We start from the raw sequence: 22,710 nt of genomic DNA, 5'->3' as shown, positions 1-22,710 counted from the left end.
TTAGAACTGCTTACAGTACATTCTCATTCCTCCATTGTGACCTTTTTAAATCTATACAGCTTCACCAACAGCCAGCACTACTTGTTCCTCAGCTATCTGATTTGGTCCCTGAATGACCTATTTCATTGTTCTCATACAACTTAGGAATTTTGATGTTTTTCTTTCTTCTTTGAAAAATTAGTACAATTTCTTGCATCTTATACATCTCATATGCATTCATATACATATATGTGCCTGTATGGGTGCATAAAGATGAAGATCATTCTTAGATCTTATAGTACAGAAGCTTACTTCTACACTGAAAAAAGTCTGAAATATATGAGAAAATGCTTAACTGGCATTTGACTTAATCAGTCCTATGATTGCAGGGTTAATTTTCATATGATGTTTCTACGCCCATTTTTAGATGGAGTACATTTTCTCCTTGAGCTTGGTTTCTCAGTAATAAAATAGAACTTGAAAGATAAAATAAAAAAGATGATTTCACAAGAAGATCAATACAGGACATTCTCAATTAGCAAGATGTATAAAAGTGCATAAAACTCTAGGGTCTGTATTATTTTGTATAGAAGATGATCCTTGCCTTTTTTTCTGTGTAACTGTATACCACCAGCTTTGTGCACCACATTTTTACATTCCTAGTTAGCTGAATGATATGATAACACAAAGCACAATATAATTTAGAACTGAAAAAATCTCCCGTGGGCCTAATTTCTGTACTATAGTACAGGTGAAAAATAGTTAATGCTGATGTTTTATCTAGAAAAGTATTGTGAACTTTATATATTTTTCACTAAAAGAGAAATTATAACCTTAATTTTGCATCAAGTTTTTAGATGAATTTACCATAATTTGGCAAGTGCCAGATAGTGTCTAGCAGATTAGATTCTTTCTACTCAAAACAGCTGCGAAATATATCATGTAATTTTCTTAATAACTTCGTATGTATTTTGGCTGCCAATATTTACTTTGCTTGTGATCATAAAGTATTTAACTTGGTCTTAGATAAATCCTAATAAGCACAAGGACTTATTTTATTATATAGTACTTAGGTGTTATGAATCTATAGTCAACTGAAATCAGAAAAGGGTGAAGTTTAATTTAGTTAAAGGTAGTGCAAAAGCCTTCCCGTACTGCAGTTGTCTGAACTAGGCTGTTACAGAAATTATGACTAAGATTTGTTTTTCATTTACTAGCACTGGCTCACAGAACTGGAAATTTTAGCAATGATATTTGCAGCTGCCATCCATGATTATGAACATACTGGGACCACAAATAATTTTCATATTCAGACAAGGTAAGCAAAGTGGTCCCTAAAGTATCATGTCTGGAGTTTGCTGTTGATTCATCTGAACTGTTTCATTCCTGTTGCTGATGCTGCCATGAGGTAGCTAGGCCATTCCTGATTTTATGAATTGAATATGCAGGGAGAAAACTTCAAGCACAGCTTTATAAATCCATACCAAGGGTCCTCTCCTAGCATGTTATGACAGGATCTGCAGTAGTTATGGCAAAGAAATCTAGTTTGAAAGTCAGACTAACTGCATTCTGATGTAGGCATAGCATGTCATATCCTCTGGTCCAGAACAACAGCATATAACTTAAAATATTTTCAGTGTATCAAAGAAAAATCACTGACCAGTCCTTTAGTCGGTGATAAGTGATATACCTCATACTAACCCTAGTACTAAGTGTCTTACTGTTTATCGTTTTCACACTCTAGCCTGTACTTTGTTTTCAGTATCCTCAGTTGCAATCCACTTTACACACGCTTCAAAATAAATAAATAAATAAATAAATAAATAAATACAGTAAAACACTGGCATATTCTAATGAAACATCTCTGTTCTGAAGAAATATTACTACTTTGAACAGAAGTATCCTTGCACTCACCTATACAGAAAAGGCCCAAGGCTTAAGGTTAAATTAAATCCAGAACATACTTGGGCCCCGGGACATGCCCTTCAATAATCAAAAAATTATAGATCTGCAGCTAAAATAAAGGCATAATTCTTTTCTTCCTCAGCATAGTCTTGCTAAAAATAAACTTCATTTTGTAGTTCCAAGTTTATTTTACTTTTCTATTTTTGTCTTTAATATTTTGCTCTGAAGTATTGCAAAAGTGGAAAAATGAATTATGCTGTTTGACTTTTATTTGGACATACTTACAAGCAGGTATTTATTTTTTTTCATGGAGCTCATTCTTTGCTCTTAGTAGAACTGGCCCTGATGTGACATCCCAGGGCATGATTCCAGGTTTCTTTTGCCTGCAAAAATGCTGAGGAAATGGTTGTCATAGTCATATAAAATACCAACACTGATTAAAATTTGACATAATTAGCTAAGTGGCCCAAGGTGTGCTTCAGAAATGTGTGTGATTGGCAAATCATTATTCTTCCCATGAATTATGGATATAAATGTAATCATTATTTAGGTAGGATATGGTTTGTTCCTTCTAAGTAAACTTTCTAGTCCTATTTTAATTTTTCAGGTTTCCTGGTACCTTATCATACCTGTGGGTGGTTACACCAAATATATACTATTGCTCATTAGAACAAGGAATTGAACCTTATTAATATCATCATAGCTGCACTGCTAAATCAATGCACCTCTCTTCTAGTACAGACTGTTCAGTTGACCAAACAGAGGTACATGGGAACAGTTTTATCAGAAGAGAATGTATAGCAGAGAAGGGAGACGCAAAGAGGCCTAACAAGCTGAGTAAAGGTCTTGAGACAACAAGTTCCCCAAGAGTTATTGAAGTCTGAAATCTGATAAATCTGTACTACATCAAAATTCCTGAAGAACCTGTATGTAAATTTGGTATTTTAAGTTAGGCTCTAATTAGGAGGGAAAGGATATGGTTGATGGTGCTAACTTTTAAGGTAACAGTCTGGCTTTAGAAAGCACTTGTATGCAATCAAAAATTCAGCTTTGCATTTCTGCTGTTCCTTTGTTATGAGGCTCAAGTTTGGGCTGTTTTTCTGACAAAATATGGCATCCTTGTATAACATATGAAATTGAAGTATTAAAACATTTTAATATTTACAGCTCTTTCTGATTAAGAGCAGCATGAGCCAAAGCACTTCATTCTCAGAATAGAAGTGGTAACTTCCTAATATCCATTCTATTTGTAAACCCTCTCTCGTGAATGCATTGCATTTTAAATGGTTGTATTGCCAAAGAGTTTTTCTGAGTAGCCTGATTAGAGCATTTCTGTTGCTCTATGATCCAGTCGACTGTCAGGAAGCTCTAGGCTTGCCTCACAGTATCTTTTTTGTCACAGTTTTATTAGATAAATAGAATGTTATCCATTTAAAACTATGACTTTCCCACAAACAATATATATGATGGCAATAATGATAAATTGTTATACATTTAGTATGGAAAACTCATCAGTATTTTACAGAAAAAATATACCTTGTTGAATATATATATATACATATATATGTGTCTATATACTCAATAGTTCCCATAGAGAATAATGTCCTACCTTCTCCAGTGCTATCATTGGGATGCTGTTGAAAATCATGAAAATCATTTTTTTTTTTTTTTTTTTCTGTCTTTTAACACTAGGTCAGATGTTGCAATATTGTACAATGATCGTTCTGTTCTTGAAAATCATCATGTTAGTGCTGCTTATAGACTCATGCAAGAAGAAGAGATGAACATTCTGGCAAATTTAACCAAAGACGACTGGAGGTAAGTCATCTTCTGACATTCAGACATAATTCCAATGTTTAAAAATAGTAAAAGCTCCAGGCCTCCTCTATGGAGTCTATTTTAAGGATTCAAATTACAGGAAAAACTCTTGGCACTGCAGGAAGTAATGGATATTTAGAGCTTAGAGAAATCTGCTCTGGTATAAAGTACTGTTTGGAAGATGCCAAATAGTTTTCTTAGTAAGGTTGTGCTTTTATGAGGCACAGTGTTGGACTGTGTGGACAGTCTCTGATAAGAGACTCAAAACCTCAGAGCTGCCCCTCTTGAGGTAGGTTATCTTTGTCTAACAGTGGGTTAAAACCACATTGCAGAGTCACACTCTACTGCCAGTCTGATCACTACTGCCTGTGGGATTTCTGTTGTGTAATGTAGCACAGCATAGTCATATCTTGGTTAAGCATTACAAAATTAGTTATCTGGAAAGTCCCAAAATAATAAAGTAAAGGTCCAGAAGCACTACGGAATTCTTTCTTTTTTTTTATTTTTTTTATTTTTATTTTTTTCTTCTTTATCTTAATGTACTTCCTGAAGAACATTTCACCAGCTGAAAGAGTAAGGATCATAACTGACATATCACAAATACCAAGATATGTAAGAACAAAATGAGCAAGTGTTAGAGTTTTTTCTCAGCTATTAAAAGAGGCATGTTTGTATAGCATAGAACACTACATACAGCCCTTAAACATGAGTCTTCTGTGTGTTTCTGTAGACATAGCTATTATTATTTAGAGATCCTAAAAATAACCTTTAAATAGGTGGACTGTGAATCCAGGTAGAGATGTTCTGCTTCCAAGATGTTCTGCCACAGTAAATGATGCCACCATAAATAACAGAGCTATACTTTACTTCATTTATATTTTTACAAAATTCTACAATTATAAGACTACATCAGTATCACAACAAATTTTGGCATAGTGTATATTTACAGATAAAGGACTGATTTACATGGTAGAATTACATGATTTTACTTGTCTACATGATCAGTACATCCCTAAACAAAGACATTATTGAATGTAAGTCGGCTGATCCTTTTGGTTTTCAGTTCATTATTTTCTGTAGGTGCTCCAATATGCTTAATATTAAAGAACTTTTAGTTTTTTAATTTAGTAAAAAGTGAAAGGAGGAACATTCACTTTTTCATTCTCATAAAGGATTTCTTCTCAGAGGATACTCATTTGGATTTAGTTATCATAAAATTTGTATTGTAAATTTAGTTCTGGAGAAAGATCTCTGGAAGTAAATGATAAACTTCTGCAATAATACTCATATACAGCCAGATTTTCAATGTCAACATTAGAAAGAATCTTGATGTGCTGGGACCTGTTTTCTGCACCCTTTGCTCTTTTATTGCATTTCTTTTCTCCATGTTTTTTTAACATGTGAGGGTATACCATGTTTCTTTAGAAGTTACTCGATCACAGACTAAATGCTTTTCAGTCTCTCACTGTAACCCAGTTCGAATTTACTGGCAGATTTTGTCTTAGCTTTGTGAATTTTGATGGATTACAGTGGCTGCACACTATTATATTCAGCCTATTTGAAGTTGGTAGGTTTGAAATCAATAGAGAGAGCAGAATTTCTGGTCCAACTTGTGGGGCTATTCAGTACAATTTAGAAGAATTTTGTTACTTAGACAGACATTTAGAATCTATACTTTCAATGAAACCCGTAACTTCCAAAGAGCCAGTCTGAGAACATGTGCAACCTGTAGAAGCCTGATGCTTTAGATGGTCAGTCATGGAAATCATGATTTCTTGGTATTTATTTCTAATTTTCAAAAATATTTCCATTACCCTGTCATCAGGTACAATTGTTTGTTGGTACAATGAAAGAAGCTCCTCAATTTCTAATTATTTAGAGAGTGAACTTCTTGGATCTACACTGAAATTCATAGAATCATTAAGGCTGGAAAGACCTCCAAGATCATCTATTCCAACCGCACCCCTACCACCAATATCACCCACTAAACCATGTCCCTTAGCACCATGTCTAACCTCTCCTTAAACTCCCCCAACGACGGTGACTAAGCTACTAGACTAACAGTTTTGAAATTTGCACTGAATCATATTGGCAGTAAATTAAAATGATCATTTGTTCAACTTTTAATGTACTTCCTTGCACTAATTAATTTCTTGACCACTGTCAGATCTGTTTTTTTGAGTTGCAGTGATTTATTTATTTTTTTTAATTAATTACCCCTGCTTATTTAAGCTGTAGTTCTGCTAATTATTTCAACAAGATGAAGAAAAATGACTAGGAATGACTTTATAGTATTACACTTTCTTTTCTGCATGTTAACATTAAGATAAATGAACTAATAAACTGTCAGCTTCAATTAAGTTTAAAACACATAATTTGGGTATGAACAGGGAAACACTGCCAGCATCCTAATGAGGATGCCCTTTGTGGATAATGCGTGTGACATTCGTAGTCATTTCTCACTCTTTTCTCAATTCTGAAAATATGTTCCAGTTTTCTATATTAGCTTTTTTCTAGCCCTCCCAGAAACTAGCCCCTTTTTTTAGCCCTCCCAGAAACTAATGAGGTATCCCTTTTTCTCCCACTTTCTCCTTTAATTTACAGGGTGCATGGTGTTTTAGTACCCTATATGTTATGTCAATGATTACAAATGAACAGGCAGTATTAAAGTCCCAAACTATTCCAGTCATAAAGTATACATTGATATTATAAATGGTTATATAAAAAAGACTAAAATAAATGCATAATGAACATCTTCTCTTTCACGACTGTTCTTGGGAATCTTCTGCTTGAGGAAAGCAGGATTGCTATAACTTGCAAAATGAGTCTTAGGTCTTCGGTTCTCATCCTATCCTGTTCCTGCGGTTTTAACTCTATGATCGCTAGTGCCCAACTGGCTAAATGTCTTTGTCATAAACAAATCCAGGTAAAACTGATTTCTGTTTATTGGATAACTACTTAATGGAGAAATTCATGTGTTACTCCTTGTCTCTTGCTATTGCAACATTACTCATGTCATTTTTTCACATAATATTTCATCTGCTACTTGTTTACAAATATCCATAGGACATATGTTTATGGGAAGATTAAGAAAAGATGACAGAAGAGGTGATAACCGTTTACTTAAGAAAAATGGATATTGAATACACAAAATCAATATTCTTCAAACTGTGGGCTCCCCAAAATTGCTATGTTCTATAAATGTTACAGTTACATTTCTTGTCATAGAACAAAAGGTGGTAATACCTACGGATCATTTTGCTGGGGTAGCGTGAGCAGTGCTAACTGTATTATCATGATACCTTTAGCTGTGGACTGCTTAATGAAGTAGGCAGAGGTTTCTCTACAGTAGTTCTGTCTGAGATTGGCTGAGGTCTCCTTCAATATGGAAGTTGAGAGGGTCTTTTTCCCTGGGAGACAGTTAAGGAATGGTTTGATTCCAAGAGTAATCTTCTGTGCAATGGTAGTACACCGAGCCCTCTTGGATCTAGTGAAACTTTAGTTAAATGTTTCTCTACCAGTTCTGTATTTTCTGGCTCTCTGTTAATGATGGATGAGAGTGCAGGTAGAAAAATGTTTGCAAACTGTAGGTAGGAGAGCTTCTGCTTTGCTATTTAGCAGTTTTAGTGGCCTGAAATCTTCAGTAGTGTGTGAAAAGGACAGTGCTAAATTGTTTTATTCTTCTTCAGGTGACAGACATAATAATTTGGGTTTGTCACTTGCCATGACAATGTGAATCTACCAGAAGCTGCATTTTGCTTGTGTATGTGTCTTATGTGATGGGAGTGGGGTTCTTACTGAATACTTCTGAAAGAAATTTCAGAACTTGGAAAATTAACAGGAAAATTTTCCATAGGAATGGAAGTGATTATTATTTTAGTTTTGCAAACAGCCAGGTTTAACAATGCTGAGCTCTCAGTTTTCATGCAGTTTAGCTTTTTTTTTTTTTTTTTTTTTTTTTTTTTTAATGGATTTGGCCATGTTTGAAGGGTACACTTTCAAAGCATTGTGGAGAAGAAAAGGTTGGGATGCAAATTAGTCTCTCATTATGAGGTCAGACAAGGTAAGTCATTTTCTAAACTCAGGTTGCTATGGCTGGATATTATCATTTGAGTAGAAGTGAGAGGGCTGAGTCTTTATCCAGTTATATCAAAGTAAGTCAGGAATAACACAAAAAACAATGAGGGGTATCAGCTTAAATATGCAATTAATTTGTCACAAAAGCAGTCCTGATAGTTTATTATAAAAAAACATTCTAACAACCCTAAAGAAAACTACAACTTACCTCTTTTAAAATGTATTTCTTTGAAAACAAAAAAAAAAAGAAAAATATATTGTTAAATAAATCAAAGATTGAATACAGTATAAAAGATCAGTGAGAATTACTTAAGTAGGATTCTACTGTTGAAATTGACACTTGGACATCTTAAAATTGGGGGTGTGCTCATAAACAAAGATTTAATGTGAATGAATTTTCCACCATGTGTGCTCTCTAGGCCTTGTTAAAAACATATAGAGAAGCAATAGACTCCTACAAGGTCAACATGCAATCCTTCTACCTTGAGAAAAGCGGAATTCTCCAAATCAGTAATAATTACTGACAAAATAAATGTACTTTCACATACAATGAAAATTAATATGCTTTCTCACATGATTCATATTTTACTATTTTAACACTCACTTAAGAGAAAACTGATGGATAAGCCAAAATCTCTGGCCCTAATACCAAGATACAGATAAAGTATAAATCCTGAACTTTTTTTTACTCATGTAGTAGGCATTAAGGAACTTCTGAAATGAGTTGGAGTTTGACATAATCTTCACATATTGGCATAACGTTCATAGCATTTCAGATGTAACACCTCTTGCTCTTTTGAGTGTTTTCAGTCTTCTTCCTAGATTTAGTGTTGTGCCTGCTTTGCACTAATATGAGGGCAGTAACAAAAGATACCAATATATTTTCCTGTGTCGTGGTGAGCCTAGAGACTGACTTTTTTTGAATACTTTACTTCTGGAAAAGAAGGAATGACTTATAATGTGTTACAGAAATGCCTTTAATTTTAGTTTATATACTAGAAAAGAGGAATTCCGAACCAGTGTGACTCTGAAATAGTGATTACAGAGAACATTTTTTGAAGTACATTGCTTTTACACAGTCCTTTTACAATATAATGGTCAAGTTGTTAATTATTTATTTAAATGCTTTAAAAAATGTAATAAAAACCATGATGCTGTTTAGAAAGTTATAAATTAACAATTACTGCTTAAAGAAATGTTCCATATGTAGAATAAATGAATTGTAATGAGTCATTTTGCTTTTAATTATTCTTAGGGAGTTGCGTAGCTTGGTCATTGAGATGGTCTTGTCTACAGATATGTCGGGTCATTTTCAACAAATTAAAACAATGCGACATACTCTACAGCAGGCAGAGGGGTAGGTCATTTTCCATTCTGTTCATTATCTGTAGTCTTTAAATGAGCTCATGTACAAGAAAAGACTTCAAATAGTTGTTTTTGTTCTGAGATAATTGGAGCATGTCCTTGAATTGACAGGGTAGACAAAGCCAAAGCCATGTCTTTGATTCTACATGCAGCAGACATAAGCCATCCAGCAAAATCCTGGGAACTGCACTACCGGTGGACCATGGCCCTGATGGAAGAATTTTTTCGACAGGTGCCATTTTAAAAATCTTTAAATAAACTAGTTCAAGAAGCAATTGTTACACAATTAAGTATTTTCTTAAGTCTACCAGCAAGGATACTGTTAGTTGTGATTGACGAGCATAGTCAGTAGTATATATTCCTTACTCTTAATACATACCACTGACATTAATTCAACTTTATGTGAGTGAATAAGATGAAATTGTTATAGCTCCATATCTGTTTCAGCTGATACCAGGATTTTAAGTATTGTAGCATTTTTTTCTTTCAATAATAATATAACTTGTCAAGCTGTTTTCATTCTGTAGACAGAAATTTATATATGCTTTGAGTTAAAAAGAAGTGCTGATAGGGTAGAGTGAGGGACTTGAAATAAAAAGATTCATGTTCAGAGAAGAATGCAAAGCTCTGTCTCCATTTAATATTTCAGAAAATCCTCCTACTACTTTTCCTTGCCAGTGCTTGCCATGCACATACCAGATCATTATGAAGGTTTTGCTTTCATAACAGCCCGATCGAAAACCAGAGGTTAGAGGGATTCATCCAGTTAACCCTGGATGATGTATTGATGATGTTTTAGGATATATCCTAAAACAAAAATGAAGGCATACCCTTGTGAAAGTCTTTTTTGTGAGATACTGAATTCAAAGAAAAAAAAACATAGGTGTTGGTGTCACTGTTGCCATTTTCTGACTCACCTCAGCAGGTGAAAAAAATTTTCTCTGAAGGGGGAATATTCTCCCTGTAATGACTATTTTGGCCATGCACATTTTTAAAGTAACCAAGATACAGTTTAGATATTACACAGTTCCTACAGTTATGCATAGGTTTTAAAAATGGTTAATAGAGGTAATGAAACAGTGTATGTCTCACTCATCTTGATCGTCATTATTTTGCTATATATTAACATTTTCAAATCAGGTCACACTGGAAAAAAAGGATCAGAGAATAAAAGTCAGTAAGTTAACCAGCCAGTCAGTAACCAGGAGGTTATTAGGTTGATCTGACCTAGAATGTTCTTGCCTAGTTGCTAGTGGTTCTTTATGTACATTCTTATTAGGGATCATCAGGACATCCTTGACTCTGGGGTTTGCAATGGGGAGACAGAGTGGAGAGCTGGTGCCTTAATCTAAACAATGAATGGACTAAATTTTGTGGAAATACTGAGTAGTGTCATGAGTTTGTGTCTGTTTCTGTAAATGGAAATGATGAGGATTTTGAACTTCAGAGGAAAAAGGAAGAGCAGACTACCACAGATACATATTACTTGAAAAGGTCAGAAATGACCAACTGTAAAAACATTTCAGACATGGAGAGACAGACTAGACAGACCCCATGGGACAGTGAGGCAATGTGTTCAGTCAAGTGGATGTAGCATTAGCAATAAACAGCATTACACTGGTTGTTGAATGCATAGGATCAGCTAATGTTTTAACTATACTCTCATTAGACAAAGTAACTGGATCACAAATAAACTGTTCAAAGCCATGAGCAGGCATTTTAGCAATAGAATCAAGTCATGAAGTGTGTATTTCTACAGCTCAGCAGTACAAAATATGAAAGTCACTTAGGCTGTAGAGGACTGTGCAAGGAATTGAATTCCCCCTATATAGGTATGGCTAAGAATAACAGTATGTGTGGAGCAGTTCCAACACACATAAAGTGTGATGAAGTAACTGTACATACTGAAATGTAGTGCAGACATGGGAGGCCTTTTGCTTCCTAGATGCTCTGGCTTGGTTATGCCTCATCTGCTCTGTTGATCTGAACACGTGTGGTGGAAATCTCTGGGATTTCCAGATCTGTGTCAGCCAAGATGAAGTAGTCAAAATGTATACAAAATCCATTAAGTCCTCCTTTTCTAAAAATTACTTTTTCTAAAAATAGCAATTCAACTACTTCTACTGCCTTGCAGGAAAAAGCAGCAGAGCTTGATAACTACCACCCAGAAAACAATGTATTAACAGGCGGCTTTCAAAGTAGTGGGCCCTAGCAAAAAAATGAACGTTCACCTAGACAAAAATCTTTGTTAACTGTTAACTGTATTTAAAATATGTGCAAATGTTAAATTCAAGGGAAAAGCCAAAGAACTTTTAAAGTTTAAAAACAACTACAGAAGGTGTGTTATAATGCCAAGGAAAATCTGAGCTATTTGTTTAAAATAGAAATACACCCACCCATCTCAAAAACTTAAAAATAAGGAATATGTGGTTCAAGTCACTCAAAGAAGCACCACAGCTCTGACATTAGGCTCTCAGTCTGCAGAGATCCAAAAGGGCAAAAGAAAATTTGTTCAGTGAGTTCAGCACTTGAGAAAATATTTTTTTTTTCACTCTGTTGATCTTTATCTTGATTTTAAATCTCATGAGATTCCAGTAACCAATTTAGATATTGATGCTGTGTCCTTTATTACAATTTATGATAGACTTGGTTTTATATGACACTTAAGTATTAATTATGTATTAATTATTTTAATTGAAAACATTTTTAAAAAATCAAATGGATTCCTTACCAGTGTGGAATTTTCTCTTTTTTAATATCTAGTTTAAGAGGAGATTGCAAAATTAATATTGCTTTAGAAATCTTATATATACAATGGCTGGAATTGTTAGAACTACCCCATTTTATATTAAATCACAATCTGTCGCCTGCATTTGCATAGAGATACCACTAACACTGCTCTTAGTAGTAACTGAACCTGTGTTCTTTTATACACTAAAGGCAAGTTATGAATACTTGGGTGTAAAATTTGTTACTATTGCCATAGTAATAAAAATCTCCATTTCCACATGAAACACAATCTGTGGGTTACATCTGTTATTGTGTCTGAAGTGGTTTCATTGCTATTATTAAACTAGATTTGAGAGAAGTTTAGAAATATATGACAAAAAGACTAAGGAAGGTTGATACTGCCCCCTTTATACATCAGCTTCTGATAAGATCTTTGCAAAAATGGTATATTCCTTTACCTCTGCCCACTGAATGATCATGAAACAGCATTCTCCATGACTAACACGTAGAACCATTTTACTTGAAAGACCAAATTTTCCTTGGTCTATAATGTCAGTGCCTCTGGAAGCCAGGTTTATTCAGCAACACAAATTATATCTTCTTTTGAAAGATCTGTCTCTTCAGCTTTTTGTGCAACTAGACACTGAGCTTTTGCAAGTCAGTTGACCTACCATGCTGTAAAATGGCAATAACACTAACCTGTCTAGACTGTTGTGAAAAAAAAAAAAAAAAAAAAAAAAAAAAAGTCTTTTCAGGTTTAAGGTGTTCAAATACTTACAGAACTAGTTTTGTACAAGTCATATTACTAATGAAATTGAACTTGTGCTTCTTTTTTCTGTCTTCAGCAGTAGAGAAATGCATGCTAGTGAGAATTAATTAGTCAGATCATACACTTTACCATTGAAGAAATTTTACACATTGAATAAACCAATGTAATAGAAGGAAACATTTAATGTTTGGTGTACTATTACATACACGCTAACTGTCTCCAATCCCATCACATCTGGGATCAGCAGTACTAAATGGTGAATACTGACAGACTTCATAAAAATGTCATTTATTTTTCTTCCCTGACAAATGTTAAATCTCATTGGCAGATCCTTGCTCTTGATAAGAGCTTGCTTGCAATAAGTTCCTTTATATAAAAATTGTCAAATGTAAGCTATAATTTTGAATTTTACTTTTCCTGAAATTCTAAAGGTAGAGTGATTTTTTCTTTTTGCCTGCAGCTTGTTTTTGTTTAAGAATGTAAGTGAAGAAAGTAATCTATTGAATAAATACAGTGTTCAGATTCATTTGTCTCTCTGTCCATATAATAAATATGTGCTTATAATATTAAACATTGTTGTTTGCAGGGAGACAAGGAGGCTGCTTTAGGTCTTCAGTTTTCACCACTCTGTGACCGCAAGTCTACTTTGGTAGCTCAATCCCAAATAGGTAATGACAAGTTGTGCTTTTCTTTTTCTTGTATGTGTAGGAGCATATAAAATCATGTGGACCTTTCCTACACCCATTTTGTATCTTAAATGTTCCAAATCCCATCATATAGAAAGTATTTGTGCCAATTTGTTCAGTGAACTCGTGTGCCCTTAAAGCAACAATACACTGGTCTCCAAAGAATATGGGCTTATTGCAACACATGTAGTGTGAGGGAGAGATAGGAGAGGGATTTAGCAAAATACTGGATATGAGCCCAATTTTTACTATACACACTTCAGAGTTTGGTAGATAATATCCTCAAACAGGTTGTCTCTTGCTTAAGAACTTAAAGGTCTATCTGTGCTACAATCTGAAAACTTGGTACCATTTAGTAGATGCATCTCAACGAAGGCTAATTCACACATCAGATGTCTGGACTGTAGAGATCTGGTGTGGCATGCTCAAGCCTCCTTGGGCTGACAAGGACCACTATGTTCTGTTCTCATCAATTCTAATTTCATTTTGGTCAGCAGCAGACAAAATTCAGCTTCCCATTTTCAGAAATACAGGTCTTGGCGCTCTCTACACCCATTTCCTTCAGCAATAATAATGTAATAAAAATTGGTAAAGATCACTGAGGCTACCCTAGATGCATACTGCATAGATCATCACGTCCTACTAACAGCTGTACTTTTTATCAGTGAATATGGAACTGCTGGAGAGATTCTACAGGTGAAGGTGTCTTACCCTTGAGTTGAAGCATGTTGTACTGTCTGATCTTGTTACTTAGAATGTCCTCTCTTCCATTTCACTGGGACTTGAAAGGCAATGCACTTGAGCATCACACCTACTGCAGAAAGGAAGCTGAAGCACTGCTGCTCTGCTTTGTGCTGTGTTGCCTGGTTAGAGTATGAAGACTCCTGGAAATCCATTGCTAGCTCATGTTTTAGATTTTTTTATTATTATTATTTTTCACTTTTTTCCTCTTAAGTGTTCACTGGTGAATAATGCTTCATTCTCTCACTGTGTCATTCCATACCTTGATGAGCACTTTAAAATGTAAAAGACATTGTTCAGAGCTGACATCTCAGAACTGTGGGATGAATGCTGTCTCCTAGGGATGTTACTTGTTCTCTTCACTGATTTGACAGAACACTCCTACACACTGTGAAATAACACTTTACCTCCACAGAATAATAAACAGCAGTTTGAAGTATTAACTCCTTGGCAAGAAGTGTTGAATGGTAAAAGAGACAGTATGACTTTTAGCCCCTCGGCGCAACTGTGCTTCCCTTCTATTCAATAATTAATATTCATTTCAAAATGGTAGGTGTGTTCTGCAGTGCATAAAATTTACAAGAAAAAGGAATGAAAAGCTATAATTACTATCGTCTAGTTATATCTACACAGATTTTTTTTTTTTCTTTTTCCCCTCAAGATTATACAAGTGGTATCTAGTATATTGTTAGGACTACAGTCAGAAAATCAACCTGATATAAATAATTTATTTTTAGTTTTGAGAGCTGTGAAAATTTTCTCTTCTTCTCCTTCAGGTTTCATTGATTTCATAGTAGAACCAACGTTTTCTCTTCTTACGGACTCAATGGAGAAAATTGTTATGCCTCTTATAGAGGAAGCATCAAAATCTGAAAGTCCTGCATTTGGGACACCCGGGTATGAATACGCTACTTCTTTTTTGAACTGAAATATCTAACATAATAACCTGGGTATGAATACACTGTTTCTGTTTTGAACTGACATAACTAACATGATGATGTCTTTCTTGGAATTTTTATAATTATTTTAACAGTTGGAAAAGTAACATAAATAGCTGTACAGTATTGCCACCACGTGGTGCTATCTTGTATTTGCAGTATGCTATTCCTCCATCGACTGTGGATGATCATGTGTAATAAAAGGCAAAAACACAATAATGAGTGGAATACACACATAAAATATAAGTTTATTTTCTACTGCATCTCTGATAGCATTTTTCCTTTGAGTATAATCTTTGTAATAGATTAATGAAGTTCCTAGTTCTGCTATCCTTTTTTTCAGTGTAATTTTAATTAACAGTTCTTTGATTTCTGAGAGACATTTGGAAGTGGAAGTGATGAAAGCAGCTTTAGTTTTTTTCTGAGTATTTTGTTACAGAATCATTGAATGGTTTGTGTTGGAAGGGACCTTAAAGATCATCTGGTTCCAATCCCTTTGCTACAGGCAAGGACACCTCCCACTAGACCGGGTTGCCCAGGGCCTCATCCAGCTTGGCCTTGAACACTTTGAGGCATGGAGCATCTACTTCTCTGGGCAACCTGTTCCAGTGCCTCACCACCGTTTGAGTAAAGAATTTCTTCCTTATATCTAATCTAAATCTACCCTCTTTTAGTTTAAAGCCATTACACCTTGTTCTATCACTACACTTCCTGATAAAGATGCAGTAGGTCATTTTGCTTCTTCACATTCCCATTTTAGTATTATTTCATATATACATGGAAGCCAAAAATGAATCAATTTAAATTCCACTTGAGAGATTTAAATACACTATTAATGAGATGCAGGTGGATTTCTTGTTTGGTTGGTTGTTTTTTTGCCCATCGGGCTCTTGATTTTTTCACCATGATAGAAGATGTCTACAAAATAAAATAATATGGTGTGATGTGATTACCTGTGCAAAGCCATAATTAATTTTCATCCTAAAATTGAAATTAATCCAGAATTACCTTTCACCCTATAATTAAAATTAAACCAGATTTAATTTTCCTTCTATTTTTTTCTTTCTATACCTTTATATGTATCTGCATATTCACATACAAATGGCCTGTACTTTACCTCACTTTGGCCTTGTAAGGTAGCTGCAGTAGCTCGTAAGTGGTGGTTAATGCCAATTTTTTCTTTTCCTTATTAATTTTAATAAAGTTCCAGGTGTTTTAGTTTTCCATATTATTTTGAAGGGTTGGATTGTATTGCCACTGTACTACACCCTGTTTTGACTACAGTTGAAAGCATTGTACATTGCAGAGAAATTTTAGCTGAAGATAAACTCATCTGCCAATGTATTGTCATGTCTTGCTTTTTTCAAATGGGTCAACAAGTAGCTATCAGATGTTTTTTCCTGTGAGACCCCAAACGATACTAATTAAAAACATAGCAAAGAAGCTGCTCCAAAATGGTTACATAAACCTTCTTTCAAGATCCAACCTACAAGTAATGCATTTCTACAACCCCCACTCTCCCCTCGGCTTTCCTGGGAAAAGGTTGGTAAGAATCATTCCCAGGTTACAGCTTCATGAGTTGCAGAAATGTCTTGTATCTTAGGTATACTTTTTAGGCATACTTTGTTGAACACTCTTATTTCTATATAGTGATTACCTGTAGGAATTTGACTCAAATGAACTGTTAGTGTATTATTAAACACTACCTTATTGTGTACCTAATTCATACTTTTTTTTCTTTCTCTCTCTTTTTTTTTTTTTTTTTTTTTTTCCCTTTTGCAGCCAGAATAGTTTGGGAGCAGTAAGCAATGCTGAAACACAAAGACGACACAATTTTAAAACTACAGCAAGTGATGGAGGGACTCACACAGAAAATTCTCTAGCAACTGTAGACCTAACAAGCTTTAAGAACAACTTGATGCAGATCATCCAAGCAAACAAAGAAAGATGGAAAGAATTAGCTGAAGAAGGTATGATATGAAGGGATGTTCTTGTAGTTTACTCCCTAATATCTCTTCTAATTTAATTTTTGATTTTCCTTCACCCTATAAAAATATGTAGTTGTATTGTATTCATGGATTTTATTTCGCGTTTTAGATCGCCTTGTTTTGTTCTCTAAGGAGGCATAGAGAGATGTAGGTAGCCAGGCTATGAGAGGAAATCCTACAGCCTGTGCAATAAGCCTCTGTGTTGCTCAGTTTATCTTTAGAGAGATGGTTTGAAAAAAGTGCATTTTTGCATATTAATCATAACTGATACTGACATCTGCCTTAAATGCCAAAATCAACAATTCAAAGTATGATGTGCTGCTGCATTTGTTAAGAAACATAAAAATGATACTTTGCTATTAGAAATGCTATTTGTTCCCCACTGTATGGAACAAAATTCTGTATTACAGGTTACTTGGGACTATGCTGTAGGCAATTACTTAAATAACCCAAAATAAAGATTTTGGCAATTGCAGGGTGTATTAGACTCAAATAAGTCCAAAAGTGACTTTTGATTTTCCAGTTGTTAGTTAATAATGACAAGCCTATATCAAGCATCTTAGTTCATGAGCCATAACTGAAAATTTTTCTGGGGTTGCAGTTATATGAGTGAAATGATTTGTGATAATAGTTGTGTGAACACAATTTATAACCTTGATCCAGGTTAACCAAATGCCATTTGAGAACATATTGTCCACACAGTCTGTGCTGTTTCCAAGTAAGCACCTAGAACATTTTAGTATAGTGTTTCACTGCTTGTGAAGAACTGTACATGATCTGATACTGACTGTCCGGAATGATGCATTGGTATACAGTGCCAGCCTTGTCTCTCACCCCATCATCCAAAGCAGCATCTTTTTTTCTCTCTCATTAGGAGAATATTAAGTAAGAACAGTCTTCCTTACTTATATGGTGATGATGACTTGAGAGTTAGGCAGAAGTGGCAGCTGAGGAGGAGGTGTAACTTATATTGTCACTTCTGCACAAGCAATTTCATATGATCAATTGCCTCTTTTGATATTGTCCAACTAATACTGTGTGGTCAAAAGGACAAAACCGCTAATTTACAATGATCCATGGATGGCAGGCGTAGGCCATGGACCACTTAGCTACAGCCTACCGAAATCAAGCAGTCCTGGGCTATCGACATCCAACATCCTTCAATGTGGAAAAATGGAGAACTTGCTGTCTGGAAGTTTGTCACTTTCAGTTGCATCTACTACTAACCAGCCAGTTTGATTTTGGTACATCAGCATTCTGCTACAATACTATGGAGGTGTACAATGCTATCAAAAAGCTAATTTCTTCTTCATTTTCAGTACTTTGTAGTGCTCTATAAATTAGTGATAGATTCAATGAAGTTAAACTGGACTACTAACAGCCATAGAGAAGACAGAGCTTCTCATAGTAAGAGATTTAAGAATTCTTTGAGGGTAAATGGTTTCTTCGGTATACAGTCAATCTTATTGTGAGGCCCAGCAAGATCCAAGAAATCAGGCAGTTTTTTTACAGTGAGAAACAGATTTATTAATGTTCAAGACCTCTATGGACCTTGTTGTGATTTCAGTTGTCCAGGTTCTAGGATCTCCTTCTTTTCCTCCACCAACTGATTAAGTGTGTCTAGGTATTTCCTGAACAGAATTATGGGATTACAGTAGAACATACATTAGGAAAACTGATGGGTAAGTAGAGGTATCTGGTGTAGAGGCTAAACCTTGATGAATGATACCTGCTCTGTGTGATTTTGGCTGAATCTGTTTTGCAAAACCTCTGTGAGAACAAGGAAGAGATTTATAGAAAACTGCCCCCATAAAAAGGCCACTTGCAGCAACATCTGCAGTTGACTGAATCACAGCATGAAGACCTTCATTGTAGCTGGTTAGAATCTAGAGGGACCTTGTGAATAGTGCAAATACTTTTGAGTACAGATTTCTATTTTGTTAATACACATAGGCTAAGTTTTTTGTTTGTTTGTTTTGTTTGTTTGTTTGTTTTTTAATAAAAGCTATGGGCAGTTATAGGTTTTGTGAAAGTTAAGATATTTCCCATTCATGTTTTTGCATTGCAATTAATAGTTTTACTCCATGTGTGGTTACTAAGATTTGCTGAAAAAGAAGAAAAGAAGTTTTCACTAAAATAACATCCTCTATGGAGCACTATCTAAGGTAGCACATATTTTCCTTGTTACATAATAAGAAGAAGCAATCTTCCCCCATTGGTTTAGACTAGCAATATATGTTCTCTGATGTTGCGCCCTGCAAAGACTAAAAATCCTTAATCAGAGTGTGCCAAATTAGCATGTAGTAAAGAATTACAAAATGTTGAACCCTTTCCACTTGTAATTCCTTTCAGATTGCTCTCAAGTTTGACTAAGTTTGTAAGTGAATAGCCTGAGATCTTGAACTTGAGACAATTTGTCTTGTTCTGTCAGGATCTCCAGCTAGTTTTTCTGACTGTTGCCAAGAAGCCTTTAGGTTGCTCTGGACATATGTACAAAGTTGTATTTTATTCATATGTTAGTGGGAGCACCTACTGAGGGAAGAGATACCAGGGATAAATCACTGCCAGGTGAAAGGAATGTTGTTGCTGTCATTATTTCTGGAAAGATAATTTATTACAAACCCCAAAGAGCTGAGTGTGCTGAGAGGGTGACATGTATGAGGACAGCATGCAGTGGTAACAAGCAGGCTCGATGTTTGCGTAGACCTCCAAACACTTCCTGAACTGACTCTGACTAACAGTACTTGTGCTTTTAAAAGAACCATCTGCATTCTTGTCCGTAGGTCTGCAAACACTATATGTTGTTCCCAGACCACCAGATTAGATTCCGGACTCAGGAGAAGTTATCTCTATAATACAGTGTAGTAATGCAGATGAACAAAAAATATATATATATAAACTAGCAATAATCCTTGCGGTCTCCTGAGCATGACCTGGACTTACTCTACCTTCTCACCTTATCAGGGTAAGGCTACAGGTGGAGCACTGTCTGGGAGGCAGTTCAGTGGAGGCAGTGGGTGCTGAGGCAGATGGCCTGACTCCTGTACTCAGACAGGCCAGAGCAGAAGACCAAGACACACTGCCAGGGTTGTACACAGGGCAGCTTTCCTGGAGGTCCAGCAGGTCCAGCTGCTGGTGCTATCACTCCCTGAAGTGGTGCTCTTGAGACTCTTGACTCACAGCAAGCAGCTTGTGCAAGCAGCAAAGTGCCTTATTTTGGAAAAGCCTGTGTTAATGAGAGCTTCTTTACCAAAAGGTTCACAAAATAAGATGGCTCCATTTAAAAAATAAAAATAAAAGTAAAAAAATAAGGCCATGTCTTGTATAATTGATGCAGAGTAGCTCAGTCCTCTATAGCCTAAGGGTCCTCAACCTTTCACCACTGGAGAATTAGAGGAATGTTTCTCAGGCCTTTCAGGGAATTATGTTAACAGGGAATTACCATAATGATCAAACATCTGGGATTCTAATTTGAAAGCCTTGATGTTTAATTAATATTCCAAACCCCTAATCACCAGATAATCTGTCTTTGTTCAACTCAACACAGTGATAAAGAGGCCATTTCTACTTTTTTTCAACACCTAGTAGTGATGGCTGCTCCTATTTGAATTGTGGTAGTTGTAGCAAACTGACAGTAAAGATGCTCAGATGAGTCTGAGAGGTTGTTACGTTAGGGAAGATGTTTACTTAATGGATTTACTTAAGGTCTGGGAATTACTGGCCTATTGAAAAACCTGTAAGAAACAATTTGTTGGGAAAGATTCAAGTGTCATAGAAGATACTTCATGATGCAGTTATACTTAGAACATAGAAAAATTGCGCACATTATCTTGACTTTACAGGTGAACAAACAGAGGCACAGACAGTTTAGCACACTCACCACAGGTCATACAATAAAACAATGGAATGCAGCGTACAGACCAAGGGTCTAGCTGCCAGTTGGATGGGCCCATCATTAAAGCATGCTAACATTGTTCAACTTCAGGATAACATGACCAGCAGTGCTATTCATTCTTCCCGGTGTATGCTTATGTGATGAGTTAACTGTTACAGGACCTGAACAAAAGTTGCATTATTTGAACGGAAAGCAATCAGTGGCAAACTGTCCTCAACACCTTTTGCCTAAGCATAGTGCTGCATGGCTTGAAAAACTATGCAAGGCTCTCACAGTGTCTTGTGCTTAATTTTGGTAATAAAAATAAGGAAAAAAACAATTTGCATCTTTATAGTGAGGATCAGTTTTATTTATTTATTTATTTATTTATTTTTAATTTTATTTTTAATTTTTTTTTCTTCCCTCCACGGGCTGCAGCTTTGAATTACAAATGTCTCTTCTGAAAGACCTCAGCATCATACCTGCAGGCCCCCCTCAGGCACTTTCAGTCCTGAATCCTTCCAGTCACAATAACCATGGGGTTCAGCTCCATTTTGTCTGAAAGATTATCTCTGCAGACTCCCTAATAAGAAGAGAGTAACAGCTGCTGAAATGCAAAAATCTGATGGCATATTAATCTGATTTAGCAGCCACAAGGAGGGGTGGGTGTTAGGAGGACATGTGTGACAGTCACGGAAACCGACTGACAGTTTGGCACATGAAATCTACTCTAATAGACTATATTAATCTGTTGGAGAAAAATAAATCCGGAGGGCTAACAGAGCCCCATGTAGTACCAGAGACAGTGATTTTAATTGCAGTGCTAAAATGTTTAGGTCACAAGCAGTTTTGAGCTAATGCAGAAAAGTGTTAAGAACTGTGGTAAGAGAAATTTCTGAGGTCTGAGAAGTACAGTGACTGGTCTGAGCCAAGAGTGGCAGGAAACATTTAGTTTTTGTGGTGTTTGGTAAATCAGACCGAGGAACTGTAACTGAACCCAAGAGCAGGACCTGTTACATGTCCTCCCACAACATATACCAGTGGGCAATAAAGCTTTTCCTTACATTCCCTGTATGACATAATGCTGTGACATCAAGTGCCACCGGATTATATGCTTTGCAGTAGTTTTTTATACTTCTAAATCTGTGATGAAATCTGCCTGAGGAGTTGAACATGGAAGGGGATGGTGACTAGATAACTCTGTGGGTTGCTGTGATCTATTCTTGGCTTTGGAAAAGCCAGCCATGGTTGTTTGGGAACTCTTGGAAATTTCTTTAAGGAATCCCAGAGGCACCAGGATCAGTCCTCTTGCTTTCTGCACAGTTTTGATCTTTACTGCTGCTCTCTTCCTCCTCTCTTTAAAATGGCTGATGTGAGAACATGTCTTTTGGGAAGATGCAGTTCCTTTCAGTGTTGTCCTGGTTTAGGTCTTTTGTCCCTACTTTGTGGAGTCTGGTTTTCCAGTAAAAAAGAAAACTGACAAGTTTAGAAATCAAACAAGTCTTGTAGTAATATATAAAGGGAGTCCATAACATCAAGTAGCATTCTTACTTAAAAATTCCTCAAATCATTTAATTCTTAGTGAAGCCGAACAGCCTTCCTCTCTCATTCAGTAGTTTCCTAATTCTTAACGCTTCAATGTCATTGCGTCTTTCCATAAGGGTAAATTATTATAGCTTATTTTCAACAGAGCAATAAAAAATAGTGATGTGATTAAACAGACATTAGCTTTACTGGGCTATGGTGCTCTGGCAGTAGCTGCCATTAGCTGATTCTTGGTGTTCCGCTTACACGTGGCTTTTGTGTTTTTCCTCTCCACTCTTGGTAAGTCAGCATGTGC

The 22,710-nt window shown here is 35.7% G+C and overlaps 1 protein-coding gene across 13 annotated transcripts in view; it reads left to right on the top strand.

The window, feature by feature from the left end:
- Nucleotides 1-22,710, top strand: part of PDE1A (phosphodiesterase 1A) — a 209,032-nt gene that overhangs the window by 170,558 nt on the left and 15,764 nt on the right. For all 13 annotated transcript variants that reach the window (XM_035331261.1, XM_035331262.1, XM_035331260.1 and 10 more), the window contains 7 exons: nucleotides 1,197-1,297; nucleotides 3,577-3,702; nucleotides 9,035-9,136; nucleotides 9,256-9,376; nucleotides 13,230-13,311; nucleotides 14,847-14,967; nucleotides 16,791-16,978. In XM_035331261.1, the coding sequence (XP_035187152.1) occupies nucleotides 1,197-1,297; nucleotides 3,577-3,702; nucleotides 9,035-9,136; nucleotides 9,256-9,376; nucleotides 13,230-13,311; nucleotides 14,847-14,967; nucleotides 16,791-16,978 (841 nt within the window). The remainder of the gene's footprint in view (nucleotides 1-1,196; nucleotides 1,298-3,576; nucleotides 3,703-9,034; nucleotides 9,137-9,255; nucleotides 9,377-13,229; nucleotides 13,312-14,846; nucleotides 14,968-16,790; nucleotides 16,979-22,710) is intronic.

This window comes from Oxyura jamaicensis, chromosome 7, assembly GCF_011077185.1.
Source record: "Oxyura jamaicensis isolate SHBP4307 breed ruddy duck chromosome 7, BPBGC_Ojam_1.0, whole genome shotgun sequence".
Lineage (NCBI taxonomy): Eukaryota > Metazoa > Chordata > Aves > Anseriformes > Anatidae > Oxyura > Oxyura jamaicensis.
This window is presented reverse-complemented; position numbering and strand designations above follow the sequence as displayed.